Source organism: Choloepus didactylus, chromosome 2 (assembly GCF_015220235.1).
Source record: "Choloepus didactylus isolate mChoDid1 chromosome 2, mChoDid1.pri, whole genome shotgun sequence".
Classification (NCBI taxonomy): Eukaryota; Metazoa; Chordata; class Mammalia; order Pilosa; family Megalonychidae; genus Choloepus; species Choloepus didactylus.
The window spans coordinates 227,151,104-227,167,998 of NC_051308.1; the positions used below are offsets into that span (position 1 = coordinate 227,151,104).

Consider the following 16,895-nt stretch of genomic DNA (forward strand, 5'->3'; position numbering starts at 1 on the left):
AATTATTATTCTTGTTATTTTTGTGTGTGTGCTAATGAAGGTGTCAGGGATTGATTTAGGTGATGAATGTACAACTATGTAATGGTACTGTAAACAATCGAAAGTACAATTTGTTTTTGTATGACTGCGTGGTATGTGAATATATCTCAATAAAATGATGATTTAAAAATAAAAAAAAATAAAAAAAAAAAAAAAACGAGAAAAAAAAAAAAAAAAAAAAAAAAAAAAAAGAATGAAAGAGGACCCCTACCTCACCCCCTACACAAAAATTAACTCAAAATGGACCAAAGATCTCAATATAAAAGAAAGTACCATAAAACTCCTAGAAGATAATGTAGGAAACCATCTTCAAGACCTTGTATTAGGCGGCCACTTCTTAGACTTTACACCCAAAGCACAAGCAACAAAAGAGAAAATAGATAAATGGGAACTCCTCAAGCTTAGAAGTTTCTGCACCTCAAAGGAATTTCTCAAAAAGGTAAAGAGGCAGCCAACTCAATGGGAAAAAATTTTTGGAAACCATGTATCTGACAAAAGACTGATATCTTGCATATATAAAGAAATCCTACAACTCAATGACAATAGTACAGTCGGCCCAATTATAAAACGGGCAAAAGATATGAAAAGACAGTTCTCTGAAGAGGAAATACAAATGGCCAAGAAACACATGAAAAAATGTTCAGCTTCACTAGCTATTAGAGAGATGCAAATTAAGACCACAATGAGATACCATCTAATACCGGTTAGAATGGCTGCCATTAAACAAACAGGAAACTACAAATGCTGGAGGGGATGTGGAGAAATTGGAACTCTTATTCATTGTTGGTGGGACTGTATAATGGTTCAGCCACTCTGGAAGTCAGTCTGGCAGTTCCTCAGAAAACTAGATATTGAGCTACCATTCGATCCAGCGATTGCACTTCTCGGTATATACCCGGAAGGTCGGAAAGCAGTGACACGAACAGATATCTGCACGCCAATGTTCATAGCAGCATTATTCACAATTGCCAAGAGATGGAAACAACCCAAATGTCCTTCAACAGATGAGTGGATAAAGAAAATGTGGTATATACACACGATGGAATACTACGCGGCAGTAAGAAGGAACGATCTCGTGAAACATATGACAACATGGATGAACCTTGAAGACATAATGCTGAGCGAAATAAGCCAGGCACAAAAATAGAAATATTATATGCTACCACTAATGTGAACTTTGAAAAATGTAAAACAAATGGTTTATAATGTAGAATGTAGGGGAACTAGCAATAGAGAGCAATTAAGGAAGGGGGAACAATAATCCAAGAAGAGCAGATGGGCTGTTTGGCGTTCTGGGGATGCCCAGGAATGACTATGGTCTGTTGATTTCTGATGGATATAGTAGGAGCAAGTTCACAGAAATGTTGCTATATTATGTAACTTTCTTGGGGTAAAGTAGGAACATGTTGGAAGTTAAGCAGTTATCTTAGGTTAGTTGTCTTTTTCTTACTCCCTTGTTATGGTCTCTTTGAAATGTTCTTTTATTGTATGTTTGTTTTCTTTTTAACTTTTTTTTCATACAGTTGATTTAAAAAAGAAGGGAAAGTTAAAAAAAAGAAAAAAAAAAGAAAAACAAGGAAAAAAAAAAGATGTAGTGCCCCCTTGAGGAGCCTGTGGAGAATGCAGGGGTATTGGCCTACCCCACCTCCATGGTTGCTAACATGACCACAGACATAGGGGACTGGTGGTTTGATGAGTTGAGCCCTCTACCGTAGGTTTTACCCTTGGGAAGACGGTTGCTGCAAAGGAGAGGCTAGGCCTCCCTATAATTGTGCCTAAGAGCCTCCTCCCGAATGCCTCTTTGTTGCTCAGATGTGGCCCTGTCTCTCTAGCTAAGCCAACTTGAAAGGTGAAATCACTGCCCTCCCCCCTACGTGGGATCAGACACCCAGGGGAGTGAATCTCCCTGGCAACGTGGAATATGACTCCCGGAGAGGAATGTAGACCTGGCATCGTGGGACGGAGAAGATCTTCTTGACCAAAAGGGGGATGTGAAAGGAAATGAAATAAGCTTCAGTGGCAGAGAGATTCCAAAAGGAGCCGAGAGGTCACTCTGGTGGGCACTCTTATGCACACTTTAGACAACCCTTTTTAGGTTCTAAAGAATTGAGGTAGCTGGTGGTGGATACCTGAAACTATCAAACTGCAACCCAGAACCCATGAATCTCGAAGACAGTTGTATAAAAATGTAGCTTATGAGGGGTGACAATGGGATTGGGAAAGCCATAAGGACCACACTCCACTTTGTCTAGTTTATGGATGGATGAGTAGAAAAATAGGGGAAGGAAACAGACAAAGGTACCCAGTGTTCTTTTTTACTTCAATTGCTCTTTTTCACTCTAATTATTATTCTTGTTATTTTTGTGTGTGTGCTAATGAAGGTGTCAGGGATTGATTTGGGTGATGAATGTACCACTATGTAATGGTACTGTAAACAATCGAAAGTACGATTTGTTTTGTATGACTGCGTGGTATGTGAATATATCTCAATAAAATGAAGATAAAAAAAAATAAAATAAAATAAAGAGAGTTCTGCATGTTGAAAGGAAAGGACAATAGACAATAGATTGAAGCTGCATGGAGAAATAAAGATCTCCAGTGAAGATAATAACATGGGCATATATAAATGCCAGTACTATTTTATTTTTGGGTGGTAACCCCATTTTTTCCCTTCCTACAGGATTTTAAAGGCAATGAATAAAATGTAATGACAAAAAAAAAAAAAAAAAAAAAAAAGCTAAGGGAGTTGTCACCACTAGACCAGCCCTACAAGGTATGCTAGAGAGAGTTCTGCAGGCTGAAAGGAAAGGACGATAGACAACAGATCAAAATCGCATGAAGAAATAAAGATCTTCAGTAAGGGTAACAATAGGGGTAAATATAAATGTCAGTACTACTGTATTTTTGGTTGGTAACTCCACTTTCAACTTCCAACAGGATTTAAAAAGCAAATGCATAACATGTAATGATAAATCAGTGGTTTTGAACTCATAATGTATAAACATGTAATCTGTCACCAGAACTACATAAAGATGGAAGGGGGGAATGGAAGGTTATCGAAACATAGTTTATATGTACAATTGAAGTTAAGTTGGTATCAAAGCAAATGATCCTGTTATAGATTTAGAATGTTAAATTTAAGTCCTAGAGTAACCACCAAAAAAAAAAAAAAGAAAAAGAAAAAGAAATCAGAATATGCAAGCTCACAGAGACAGAAATTAGACTACAGGTTGCTGGGCTGGGGGCAGGGAGATAAGGGAGTTAATGCAAAATTGGTATAGGGTTTCTGTTTGGGGAAATGGGAAGGCTGCAGTAATAGAAGGTGGTGAGGATACTGCAATATAGTGAATGTGATTAATCCCTTTGAATTACAAGCTTGACAGTGGTTGAGATGCATGAGTTTATGTTGTATATATGTACCCACAATTTAAAAAAGAAAAAAGAAGGAACTCAAGAGACAATGACAATTAAATGTAAAACATGATCCCACGTGGGATCAAGCAAGAAAGGAGAAAAGGCTAAGAGACATGATTGGGACATATGAAAACACTGAAATATACACTGTAAGCTTTATATCAATGTTAAATTTTTTTTAACTTGGTAACTGTGCTTAGGGGAGATTCCTTAAGTGAAAATCCTTTTTCTCAGGAAATGTACATAGGAGTAATAAGTGTTCAAAGAACATGATATATACAACCTACAATCAAGTATTCAGAAATGGGACTGACAAAAAGTCACATGGATGGATGGATAGAAAAACTAATATGGCAAACGTGGCAAAATGTTAAAACCAGTGGATCTAGGTATGGAGGAGTTCTCTTTATAGGGTATGTATTATTTTTAACTGTCCTGTAAGTTTGAAAGTATTTCAAAATAAAAAATTAAGGAAAAAAAAAAGAACTTAAAACTAACTAAAGGAATAAGATATTATGGTAGGTTGGAGGCTGTATGTACCCCAGAAAAGGTCATGTTCTTTCAAGCCATTCCTGTGAGTGTAGATCTATTGTGGGTGGGACATTTTGATTAGTTATTTCAATAGAGATATGACCCACCTCATTCAAGGTAGGGCTTAATCCTTGTACTGGAGTCCTGTATAAGAGGGAAAAAACACATACAGAAACTAAGAGATGAAATTAAGGGAAACTCCCAGAAAAAGCCCCAGAGAAGCTGAGAGGAAGCCACTGAATCCAGAAGCTGGAAGCAATGAAACCAGGGAGAGAAGGACCAGCCATGTTGCGCCTTACTATCTGACAGAGGAGCCCAAGCTCACCGGTAACTGGTCTTCAGAGAAGGTATCATCCTGTTGATGCCTTAATTGGGACATTTTAACGGCCTTGGACTGTAAATTTGTAAGCTAATAAATCTCTACTGTTAAAAGCCAGTCTATTTCTGGTATTTTGCATTTCATCAGCTTTAGCAAACCATTAAAAAGGAATCTTTTTGGTTTATCTTATAAGGCAGTCTCTCAGCTGTCATCTAGTAAGTCATTCCTGAATAACAATAAAGCACATTTTAGCTATAGTCACAAATACTACTGTATATTTTCCCATCTTGATTCAAATCCTGAAGGGACCACTCTTCTCAAAATTTGAAAAGGAGGCCCATGATGACTTTCAAATACCTTTATCTGGAAGTATGGAGGTGAGAATTACTGGCTTGTTGTTCCCAGGGATATACTGACCAACAGATTCATATTTTGACCATTTAATTTCTTAGAATGACATTCCAACTGATAACTTTTGTAAGCATTCTGAAATTTTTAAAATGATTTTTAACTAGAAGATCAATTTATAAAAGTGGCCAAATTTAAAAAGCAACTACTAACCTATAGATTTCAACCAAACCTGATAAATGGGCAGGGAAAAAAACATTCCAAAAAGTTAAAACCATCTTTGAACACTTACATGTCTACTGTGTTAACATATTAGTTTTTCCTTACTCAATAATCTCACTAATTCAATGTTTACTACTCATCCAAAAACCACTAAGCACAAATACAAAAGAAAAATACATAATGAGTCCTAATATCCACAAAGAAATTGTTTTAGGAAACAAGAAGCTAATGCAGACTTGGAGAATATAGGAAAGCTTTTCTGAACAAGTCCAGAGAGATCTGACTAGATTGGAAGGCAACAAAATCACTACTGTGGTCCAGAAGAACATGGACAAAGGAAAGGAGAAAAACAGACACAGGGTATGCGCAGAAGACTCCACAGCACCCTGCCTTAATGAAGGAGATGGTCCAGAGAGCAACAGGAGATCAAGTGGCATAGGTAAAATGGGCCACCTTCAGGGTCAAAACCTAAACTTGATCTTAATAGTAATGGAGGGAAATGGCATGATTTTTGGCAGGAGAGCAGCACAGCAAGTGATATTTTAAATTAATCTGGTCCCTTCGTACAGATGGATTAGAGGGGAAAGGTGACCTAGAGAAAGGAGATCCAAATGAAAGACTACTGAAATAATTTACATGTGAAGTGAAATCTACTAGAATACGATGACAGTGAAAATGGTTAAGGCATTACAAATCAAAGAGGCTGTGCAGAGGAAGAAACGGCACAGGAAGAAACATGACTTTACAACAGATTTGATAAAAGGAATAAAGGACTTTCAAAATGATTCAAAGGTTTTAAGTTCAGGAGAGTGGTAATGCAACAGACAAAACAGAAAATTTGAGAGATAGTGGAGTGAAATTAAATGGAAATGTTCTAAAGATGGTTGGAAATTAAAGAATAGAACCCAGAGGTAAGAACCCAGAGGTCTAAAAGACTTTTAAAATAGGATGGAGGTAATAATAGGCTAAGAGTTCAAAGTAGTTGTAAATGTATGATTAATCTCACAAGCATGAGAAGTCAGTTTTGACTGTGACCAAAAGGAATTGGTCAATGTAGACAAATACCATGAAGGAAAAATAAGATTCAAAACAGTAAGTTATTAGTAACCATCACCACTTCATGCTGCCTTCCTGTCCTCCCTGTAGAGAAAGGTGGCTTAAAAACACTGTTCAAGTATACCACTCTTCATGCATCTCTTCCTGCTAACTTTTTGATTATGGCTCTTGGCAGAGGAATGAATGATCTATAGCAGTTAAAAGAAATGCAAAGTAAAGTAAATTGGGTTCACAGAGGTAGACTAAACTAGCCTGAAGGGAAAGACTCAAGGTTCCTTTGAGGGACACTACAGAAGCTTTTTCACATTGCTACCACTGTTCAGTACTCTCCAACAAAATCATCCAAAATGTAATTTATGGGTTCCTACTAAAGCAGGAATCCCAGGGTTACACTGCCAGTTAAATACTGAAAATATATAAAACAGCCTTCTCAAGGTCTAGAAAGGAAGAAAATGATTCCTGCCTGGAACTTCTCCAATTGCACCCCTGGAGAAGCAGTAGCACTGCTGATTTCTGCCTGAAGACTCAAAACTGGGGCAGAAATAAGCAGCTCAGTAGCAGGGATCCCATACAAAAGAAAGTAAAAGTCTAATGAGCTAGGAAGGAAAGCAAAGCTTTTAGAAGTTAATGGAAAGAAGAAATTTTTTTTCATGTTATTTCTCATTATTTCCACATTCCATTAGCAGGGATTTTCCTAATCCTCACTTACTTTCCTGTGAAACCTTGTTTTATAGTTCCCTTTTCAAAATGTTACAATGAAAGCCTACAATTCAGATACATGCTATGTTATGTTGCCCACTGTGGTGAATTGAATTATGTACTCCAATTAAGATATTCTTAATTTTAATCTGCATTTCTGTGGATGTGAACCCACTGCAGATAGGATCTCTTAAAGGTGCTATTTTTAGGTAAGCTGTGGTCTAGTGAATGAGGATGGGTCTTATCCGGATTTCTGGAGTCCTTCATAAACAGAAGAAATTCAGACATAGAGAAAGCCATGGAGAGGAGCCTGAAGCCAGAAGTCAACAGTAACATGGAAGAAAAGGAGAGGACATCTCCATGACATCTCCAAAAGCCAAGGAACCCAAGGATTGCTGGCCAGCCAGAAGACTACTATCCCCCAGGAGGAAGCAAGAATTCTAGTTTCTGAAACCATGAGCCAATAAATTTGTTTAAGCCAAAACCAGTTTGTGGCATTTGTGATAGCAGCATAGAAAAATGAAGACATCCGACTATCAAGTTTAAAGGGAGTGGTTAACAACGAGGCTTACTTTTCTAGTTATTCAACAGTTTTAAAAAAGAACAGCATTAAACCTTATTCTGGAACTCCTATTTAAAAGACCATTTTAACTTTACACAACTGATAACCATAAATGAGTTTCCTAACAAAATTAATACCCCTTCCTGCTCAGGCAAGTTTCTCAGAACTCTGGCTAGCCACATCTTCCCAGACTATTAAGATTAGAGGCTGCTTAACATGCCTTGGGGCTACAATTCTATGGGGAAGATAAACTTCCTTCTATCTTCAATATCAGAATATGCAAAAACAAACAAACAAACAAACAAAAAAAAAAACTTCAATCCTATCTTCAAATGTTTAAAATTTTTGTATCAACAAATATGGCAAAATTTTAACGTTTGTTACATCTCAGTTGGGTTTTGAATATGTAATTCTCTGAGGACAGAAAAATGCGCGTATTAGAAAGTACCAAGCAAGATTTGCCATTCCTCCCATGACTTAACATTACAGGTTAAATATCAAAATTTTATTTTAAAAGTTATATATATATATATATAAAGCTAACAGTTCCAGAGGCTTAAAGAATGTCCTATTTCATAAGTGACATGTTATTGAGAATGGGCTACAACAAATACTTCCAGTTTTTAAAAGTGGCAGCATATGTATATTGTGCTGGACCATAAATTGACCTGCTTTTTTTCCTTGAATAAAATACCAATCCACTCTATTCTTGGTTCAATTCTGTACTTACTAAAAAAACAAGACAGTTATACATAAAGGTTGATTTTAGATTTTCCCATTTGATCCCCATAAGCCCCATTTTACAGATGAGAAAATTCTCATAGACAAAGTATCCCATTCTTTTATTATAAAGCAATCAGACTAAATAAAGGATAGTAGCAAAAGGAATAAAAAGAAATTACAAAAATAAAATTACTCAGCTAAACAAATAACAATTTTGCCTTAATAAAAAGACAAAACAATCAATGAAACAAAATCACTCATTAAGAAAAGCAGCTCAATTTCTCCAAGACCAAACAAGAAACTGGTATATCTGATTCCAATGGTTCTTCTCAGCCAAAAGCAGTAAAGAGTTAAAAATCAGGGTCTAAAACTGCTTCATAAAAGCCCAACTTCATTCCTTCATGTTTAATGAGAAACTTCCAAAATTCTATTGGGGAAGAAACTTTTTTTTTTAAAACAATTTCTGAGTTCTAATCATACTTTGTATACTTTTATTGTATTGTTTCACTCTTCATTGTAGTCAGTTATTAATGTCTTTAACCCTAAACTGGACTGTGAATTCTTTGCAGGAGGACCTAGTTTTCATTCTTTGAACCCTTTATCATCCAGCACCATTCCTGGAACAAAATACTGTGGTTGTACAATTAATGAGTGCAGAATAAAGTGAATGAGGAACTGCCATGTATAGAAAATGTTTCCATCTTATTGAAAATTTTTTTCTCTATGCTACCAATCCCTTACCTTTTTTTGTTTTTAAACCTCCAGTAAGCCAAAAAGGATTTATTTGGGAAGATTTCTTTTCCCCTATTCTTTCTATCTCTAAGTCTCTCTAGGACTTTCAGACTGAAACTTAGCATTTAAAGAGTATTTTGCCTTCTATTACACATTTATATATACAATTATGTTTCATTCTAGGCTATAAATTCTCTCTAGGCAGGGACCATGTTGTACAGTACTATTTACCTTGGTCCATTTTAAATATCTCTTACAATTCCAGTATATATTAAGTGCTTTATAAGAATTCTGTTGAATTGATCTAGATTACCTTTTCAGCCTGTGAACATTTTTTCTCAGCCCTCCAGTAAGTTATTCTGGAGCATAGTTCCAAACCAGAACACTGAAATGATGCTATACAAAAAAAAAGGTAAGAAAATTAATCCTAGTTTCTGTTTTCTGCATGTATGCATAATACTTCATGTAATAGAACTCAAATGATTTCAGGCATGTATTTTACACTAGCAAATCAAAGTGGCAACATAAACAACTCTGTCAAGAATGAATTTCCCAGCCACTTCTGGTAAATCTACAAAAGAGGGTCTCCTATAGGGTATGGGAATGTAATAGAATTCTGCTCTCTGACTCCATTTGTAGGCATGGAGAGAGAACAAGGAGAAAAGCCTGGGATAAGCCTACCTGGGAACAGTTACAGCATGATAAAAAACAAAATTGTTTACCTGAACTCTGACCATAACTATCCATGCTGCCAAACTCAATACCTGGCAACCACACCACCCATGCCTGTTACTGACTGCCTTGCAGGGGAGGTATTGAGCAGCCTTATAAGCAAAAAGCGTACAAACATAAGGCGAAAATTTAAGACTGCCAACTCTTTCTTTTAAAATAAGGAAGTCAGCCTTTGACTCTTCTCTGGTCAAATTCAACTAGAGGAAGCACTAAAGGATAGTTAAAAAATTATGTCTTAAATTTCTGCTATACCGAATAAGCAATTCATCAAATTTTGGAGTCTTTTGTCATATGGCTATGTTCATTATTAACAGCACTTACAACAGAAATTCATTGATTTTAAACTAAATTCTTCTAACCATATACATATAGTTTATATATTTTCTGCAGTTTAGCATTTTTACTACTTCAAGTTGCATCTCTTTTGATGTCAAAAAAATATTTTAATATGTTCAACTCACATTATGACTATTATATAAACAGGGATCCAAATTTATTAAAACCACACAAAAATTTTTGTTACACCAATCTCTCACATCAAAGAATTTTGCACTTTATTTGGTAGCCTATAACTCTTTTGAAAAAATATACACACATATATACACATATTTCCAAAATTAGCATGCAAAATAGAGAAGAGACCGGGCACTTCCTTCGGTACAAGTAAGAATATAAGCAAGTAGATAAACATGATTCTTCCCATGGCAATTCAATAAAATAGATTATAGTATAGAACTGTCACCAATCAGCATAGCATATCTAATAAAATCAGTCTGAAGAATTAACCAATGGTTTAATGGAAATCCCTGAGTTTCATTAAAGAGTATTAGTACATCACTGAACCTGGAAAAATGGTACCACATGGACACACACATATATAAATATTTTAAACATACTTCTGACATCTCCATTGAGAAATCCATTAACCTAAAGAAGTCTTGAGAAAAGCATGTTAACAGCCCATTTCAAATTTCCTTTTACTTATTAAAAAAGAAATTTCCATAAATGTCTCAGACTATGCACAACTAAGCTATCTCTAACTCAAAAGAGAAGATATCCTCCCAAACCAGGGTCCTCTAGTAAAAACAGTTTTTCAATACAAAATTTAAATCCAGGAACTACTAGTAAGTTTTTCTGGTAAATTTCAACTGCTATGAGGTGGGGCGCAGGTAAGACTAAATTGTGTTTTGTATTAAAATTTAAAAGCTGAGTGCTAGCAAATTAGCTACTATAGTGAAACCTCATTTATTTGAAACTCACTGAGTAATAATCTAAGGCATAAAAGATAAACTGAAAAGGGCATTTCTCCAACAGCAAGCTACTTTAATGGAGGGGCTGTATGAACTGAAACCACTGCCAGCCTGGATTAAAAGAGACAGAAAAGGGAAAGAGTGAAGGAAAAATGACAAAGGCAGAACAATTGAAGCTGAGGAACAAAGACAACTTGGGACAGAACAGCAGACCCACTCACGTACTTAACTTTAAAGGGTGAGTATGCCGCCAGAGCTTGCAGAGGATAGGCCTTCTGCCTCATTGTTCAGGAAGAGTGTTACCACTCCAGAGTTCTCAGGTGCCTGGGGGACTGAGACAAGTCTGGCCACCATCCCACTGTACTAAGGGGGTTGAGCCTGTACCTCAGAGACTGAGGAGAGTCTGGCTGCCACTCTACTATTCTGAGGGGATGAGCCTGTGCCCTGGAGATTGTGGAGAGACCAGCTGACACACCGATGCTCGATGAGGGTGGAGCAGAGAACAAGGCAATCAACCCAATGTTTGGAGATGTTGGAGCCCTCACCCTAGTATTTGGAGAGAGCAGAGCCAATGTGTACAAGCCCTCGGCAAAGGAAAGACTGCCACTCTATCAAGTCCAGAGGACAAAACATCATTCTACAGATGACGCTCAGACCTTGAAATCTAGTGAAGTATGCCCTGCAGGTTTTCGAACTGTTTGGAAACGGGAACCTTTACTCTGTGTCTGTCCTTCCTTTGTATACCGGAAGTAGATAACTTGCGTTCTAAGTTTCACAGGTCCACAGCTGGAGGACAATTGTGCCCCAGGACAGAACACACTTGTAATGAATTTTGATGAGACTCTGTACTTAATATTGTTACCAAAATGATTTAAGCCTTTTGAGATACTGTAAAGGAATGAATATATTTTGAATATTGAAAGAATATGTGTTTTGGGGTTCCAGAGGGTAGACTGTGGTAGTCTGAAACTGTTATATACCCCAGAAAAGTTCATGTTCTTTTAATCCATTCCTGTGAGTGTAGACCTATTGTGGGTGGGACCATTCAATTAGGCTATTTCAGTTGAGGAACGCCCCAAGAGGGTGGGTCCTAATCCTCTTACTGCAGTCCTTTATAAGAGAATAAAAGCAAGGAAGCTCACAGAAAAAGCCAAGAGAAGTTAGAGAAAAAGTCCCCAGAGAATCTAAGAAAGGACACACAGAAACAGAGGAAGACACTGAAGCTAGAAGCTGAAAGCAAGGTAACCTGGGAAAAGGACCAGCAGACATCGCCATGTGCCTGGCCATCTGATAGGAGTCCCAGATGGTCAGGTATCATCCTCTTTGATGCCTTAATTTGGACATTTTCATGGCCTTACAACTGTAAACTTGAAAGTTAATAAATCCCCATTGTTAAAAGCCAGTCCATTCCAACTGAATGAGATTTTACTCTATTTTATAGCAGCTCCACTGTTATGTGACATTATGAATAATCAAACACACTCAGTTCCAAAGACAACCTCTTCAGGTTAAGTTGCCATAACCTGAAAAGCACTTTCATTTTTATAGAAAAAGTACTAGGAAACCAAATAAAAATATCATTTACTAAAACAAATACACTCACAAGTATAATAAATTTTAAAATGGAAATTAAAAAAAAAATATAAACAGCAATGACTAAGTATGAAAAATGTATTCTTTACCATGGCAACTACCACAGGGCTACAATACCACAGAAACTTACGGTTAAAAAACAAATCTAAAAACAGTGTTTGAACCAAAACAAAGAGAACTTCTTCCTCATTAAATAAATACAAATAGAAAAACAATACAAACCCAAAAAAATCTAACCTCTTATTTCCATAAAAATTCAACTTTCATAATGAGAATTCTTCTGTGGACCAAAGTCCACTAAACTCAAATTACTAAAATAGCAATAGCCTAACTCATCTCTCCAATCCCAGTCTCTTTACTCCTTTAATTCATCCTTACAGAGAATAGCAAATTGATCTTTCCAAAACACGGATTTCAGTACAACTCCCTTTGTTCAAAATACTTCAGTGCCCCCCTAACTCAACCATCCCAGGGCTTAAAACACATCCAGTCCAAATTCCTTAGCCTGGCAACCAAAGCTATCATATGGTTCCAACCTTCCTTTCTGCCTTCCTCTAAGTACTCTACTCGAGAACCCTCCTCCAGCCAAATCATTCAACCCACTGACTTCAGAACACCTTGTGCTTTCATAACTAACAAAATATCTTATTTTTCTTAAGATTAACCCTATGAAAAGCAAAGCCAAGTTTTCTAAACAAATTTAAAAGATGCTGAGAATGAAAGGTATGTAAACCTTACATATTTTAAGAAAATAAGTTAATTTCTAGTTGGTTATTACCTAAAAAGATTGAAATTAAAAGTCTGGTAAAAAAACAAACCCAAATCTTCTCTCTCAAGATTTTAAGATACCCATTTGGTGATGTTTCCATTCAATTTTTGACTGAAAATTCTCAAGTGAAAAACTGGTTCTAAAAACAAGAGCTCTCAACTGTAGACAATTTCTAAATACTTGAACTCACGCAGTAATATTTTATGATTCACCATCTGGGCGCTAATCTATTTCTAAACTATATAGGACATTAAGTTGTCACTGCTTCCTAGGAAAAGTACTTCCTGCATTCACCCCAGAATTTTTCAAAAACTTTTGTCTTAAAGGAAAGATAACCTTTATTTTGATAACCACAAATAATATATTGGCAGTTTGGGCTTTATCAACACATTTTGGAGTACAGAAGATATCCTAAACCTATGAAACAAAACTGCAACTTTCCCAAAAAATATCGTTAAACCACTGGATTGACTAGAACACAGGAGGATAAAAACAATTTCCCAAATCCTAAATCCCTTTGCTAGGACACTTATTTTTGGTGGGGATAGTGTCTGACATTTATGAAATAAAAAACAAAACAAAATTTAAAACCTCTCACAAAAAAGAAAATACCAAACACCAAAATTTGTTTAAAACTTTCAGAGGACAAAGAAAATGTTTATCAATTTTTTTTACCTACAATAAATCAGGTATTTAGGGAAGACACAATCACAGTAAAAAGAGAGTGGGGCAGCACCTGAGCTACCAGATCATACTAATGTAATAATGAGGGCCCTTGAACTAAAAGATTAACAGCCTCTTGAGCTATGACAGCTATCAAAAGAGTTATCTCCAAGTATCTCATTAGCAGGTTCACACATAGCACAGTAGAAAAAAAAAAGGCAAGAATTATAAAAGGAGAAGAGCAGAGAGGTGAAAGGAAAGAGATGGAGACAACGACAGAAAGAAAGAAAGAAAACTAAATGTAAAGACTAGAGAGAGGAGCAAAGAGGAAGAAAAAATTAAAAGAGAGAGGGATTGTTGAGGTACAGAGGCTACAGTTTGCCTCAGGGACACTGTTGCAGAGATAATATATCAAAGACTAGAAACTTCTCAACAAGAAGTAGCCCAAGAAGTCATTTTAATAAAGTTTAGGAAAACCACTCTTAGAAAACACTGATCCTTAAGATGAATTCATATAGAATTCATCTACTCTAACTTATTCTGAATGTGCTCAAACTATGTTCCTTTATTACTTTATTACAGTCACTGTTACTTAAAAATTTTTATCTTTGAGTTTTAGCCAGACTTTATTTGATAAGACCTAAATCCAAGTTTAATACTTGACTTATAATCAACATCAGTGCTAATACTGATTTTTTTAAATAGAACAGCTTCTGATTATTTAGAATAACATCATAGAGGAGAGAGACCTTTAAAAAACAGATGTTAAAACAAAAGATAAAACTTCTCAAATATGTCATAATCTGGGTACCTATAAAAGTCATACAAAATAGAAGATGGAGTATGAAACAAACATTTTGTTTTGAAAGGTGCGAGACTAAAAGAATTGGTGAGATGAAAGGGCCTGGACCTACTGCAAACATAAAAATTATTTTAAGGAGAGGAACTTAGTAAAAATTCAGAGTCAAGGAGAGTTAATGAAAGGTCATTAAGGCAAAAGGTATTTGAAAAATCTGTTAAGCTTTTGTTTTTGCTTTGTCTTTCTAAAAGAGAAGGGTATCCCTGATTGGTCCCCATATCCTCAAAAAGCTAGGACTCAAGACTGATGAGATAGTAATGAGAATTCCTTACAGCTATGTGAATTTCTTCTTACTTCAATTATCTTTCCATATCATAAGAAAGCTTGTGTAGCTTAGAATCTCTTCATAGCTTTTTCTTACACCATTCCTCTGGCTGGAGGGCTCAATGAACACAAACAGGCACTTAGGCCTTTTTCCTTTTGACTTTAGAATGTATTCTCACATTTGTTTACCAGTAAAAGGCACTTCTCAAAATTGATCCACAACAAGGCACTTTTCAAAATTGATCCACACAAGAAGGTTTTATCACAAAACATCTATGTGGTAAATACATAATTTAGCCAGAACAATTTTAGTACCATTCCATCACTAAATTCTGTATCAGAGGTGTCACTGAGAGGTTTGGTTCTCTGGATTTGACTTTCTGTATGTTTTCTCTAATCACTTATTTTCCCATTTCTAACCAACTTATACTGCCACTATGGTTCCACCCCCATCCTTCACTTTCCTCCTATGTGTACAGAAACACACACACACGCACACAATATATCAGTACCACTATGCATGAATGCATGCATGTATGTATATATGTTTAGACACACACATATACTAAGACACGCATAGCAGGAACCCCAATATCAGAGTATAAGCCAAAGATAAAGACAAAAATCATGGTGCAAAAATTCTTATTTCTAAGAGGAAATAAAACTGTGACTGGATACTAGAACTCACCAGATGGTTCTTCAGGCTCACTTTCATTTTCTTCCTCAGGTGGGGCTTGAGGAGGTGGTGGGGGAAGCTTCTTTTCCTTCTCGGCTTTGGCATTTCTCTCTTCTTCTGAATAATACTCATCTTCTGAGAGGTTAGCCAAGCTTTCATCCATTTCTCTGTACTCAACCTATATGGAGATTATAGCAGCGAAAACTAAATACAGTGAACATCTAAAATCAAGGTCTTTATTTGGAACCATCATTGAATGAGAATTGCTTTCTGACTTCAAATTTTTTTTTTTATCATCATTTTATTGAGATATATTCACATACCACGCAGTCATACAAAACAAATTGTACTTTCGATTGTTTACAGTACCATTACATAGTTGTACATTCATCACCTAAATCAATCCCTGACACCTTCATTAGCACACACACAAAAATAACAAGAATAATAATTAGAGTGAAAAAGAGCAATTGAAGTAAAAAAGAACACTGGGTACCTTTGTCTGTTTGTTTGCTTCCCCTACTTTTCTACACATCCATCCATAAACTAGACAAAGTGGAGTTTGGTCCTTATGGCATTCCCAATCCCACTGTCACCCCTCATAAGCTACATTTTTATACAACTGTCTGACTTCAAATTTTAAGGGAAATAAGCAAAGAACAAAGAACAAGCTCATAACAGGTAATTATTAAAAACAAAACCCCTCAGACCTGACTCCCAGGGGTGTAAATCTCCCTGGCAATGCAGGATATGACTCCCAGGAATGAATCTGGACCCGGCATCGTGGGATTGAGAACATCTTCTTGACAAAAAGGGGGATGTGAAATGAAACGAAATAAAGTTTCAGTGGCTGAAGAGATTTCAAAAGGAGTCAAGAGGTTACTCTGGCGGACATTCTTATGCACTATATAGATAACCCTTCCTAGGTTTTAATGTGTCGGAATAGCTAGAAGTAAATACCTGAAATTATCAAACACCAACCCAATAGCCTGGACTCCTGAAGACGATTGTATAACAATGTAACTTACACGGGGTGACAGTGTGATTGTGAAAACCTTGTGGATAGCACTCCCTTTATTCAGTGTATGGATGAATGAGTAGAAAAATGGGAACAAAAAACTAAGTGAAAAATAGGGTGAGATGCAGGTGATGATTTGGGTGTTCTTTTTTACTTTTTTTTAGTCTTATCCTGATTTTTCCTGGTGTAAGGAAAATGTTCAAAAATAGATTGGGGTGATGAATGCACAACTATATGATAGTACTGTGAACAGATAGATGATTGTACATACACCATGGATGACTGTATGATATGTGAATATATTTCAATAAAACTAAATTTAATTAAAAAAAAAAAACCCTCACAAAAGAACCTTGCATCAGTTCAGATCAAGCTCACTATACTGCACATACTACAAGTTTCAACAAAAGATTAAAATAAGCTTCA

At 36.1% G+C, this 16,895-nt stretch overlaps 1 protein-coding gene across 1 annotated transcript in view; it reads right to left on the reverse strand.

Moving 5' to 3' along the window:
* KDM1A (lysine demethylase 1A) overlaps positions 1-16,895 on the reverse strand; it is a 103,365-nt gene that overhangs the window by 64,120 nt on the left and 22,350 nt on the right. Inside the window, 1 exon segment of the mRNA XM_037828233.1 lies at positions 15,464-15,629. Coding sequence (XP_037684161.1) covers positions 15,464-15,629 — 166 coding nt within the window.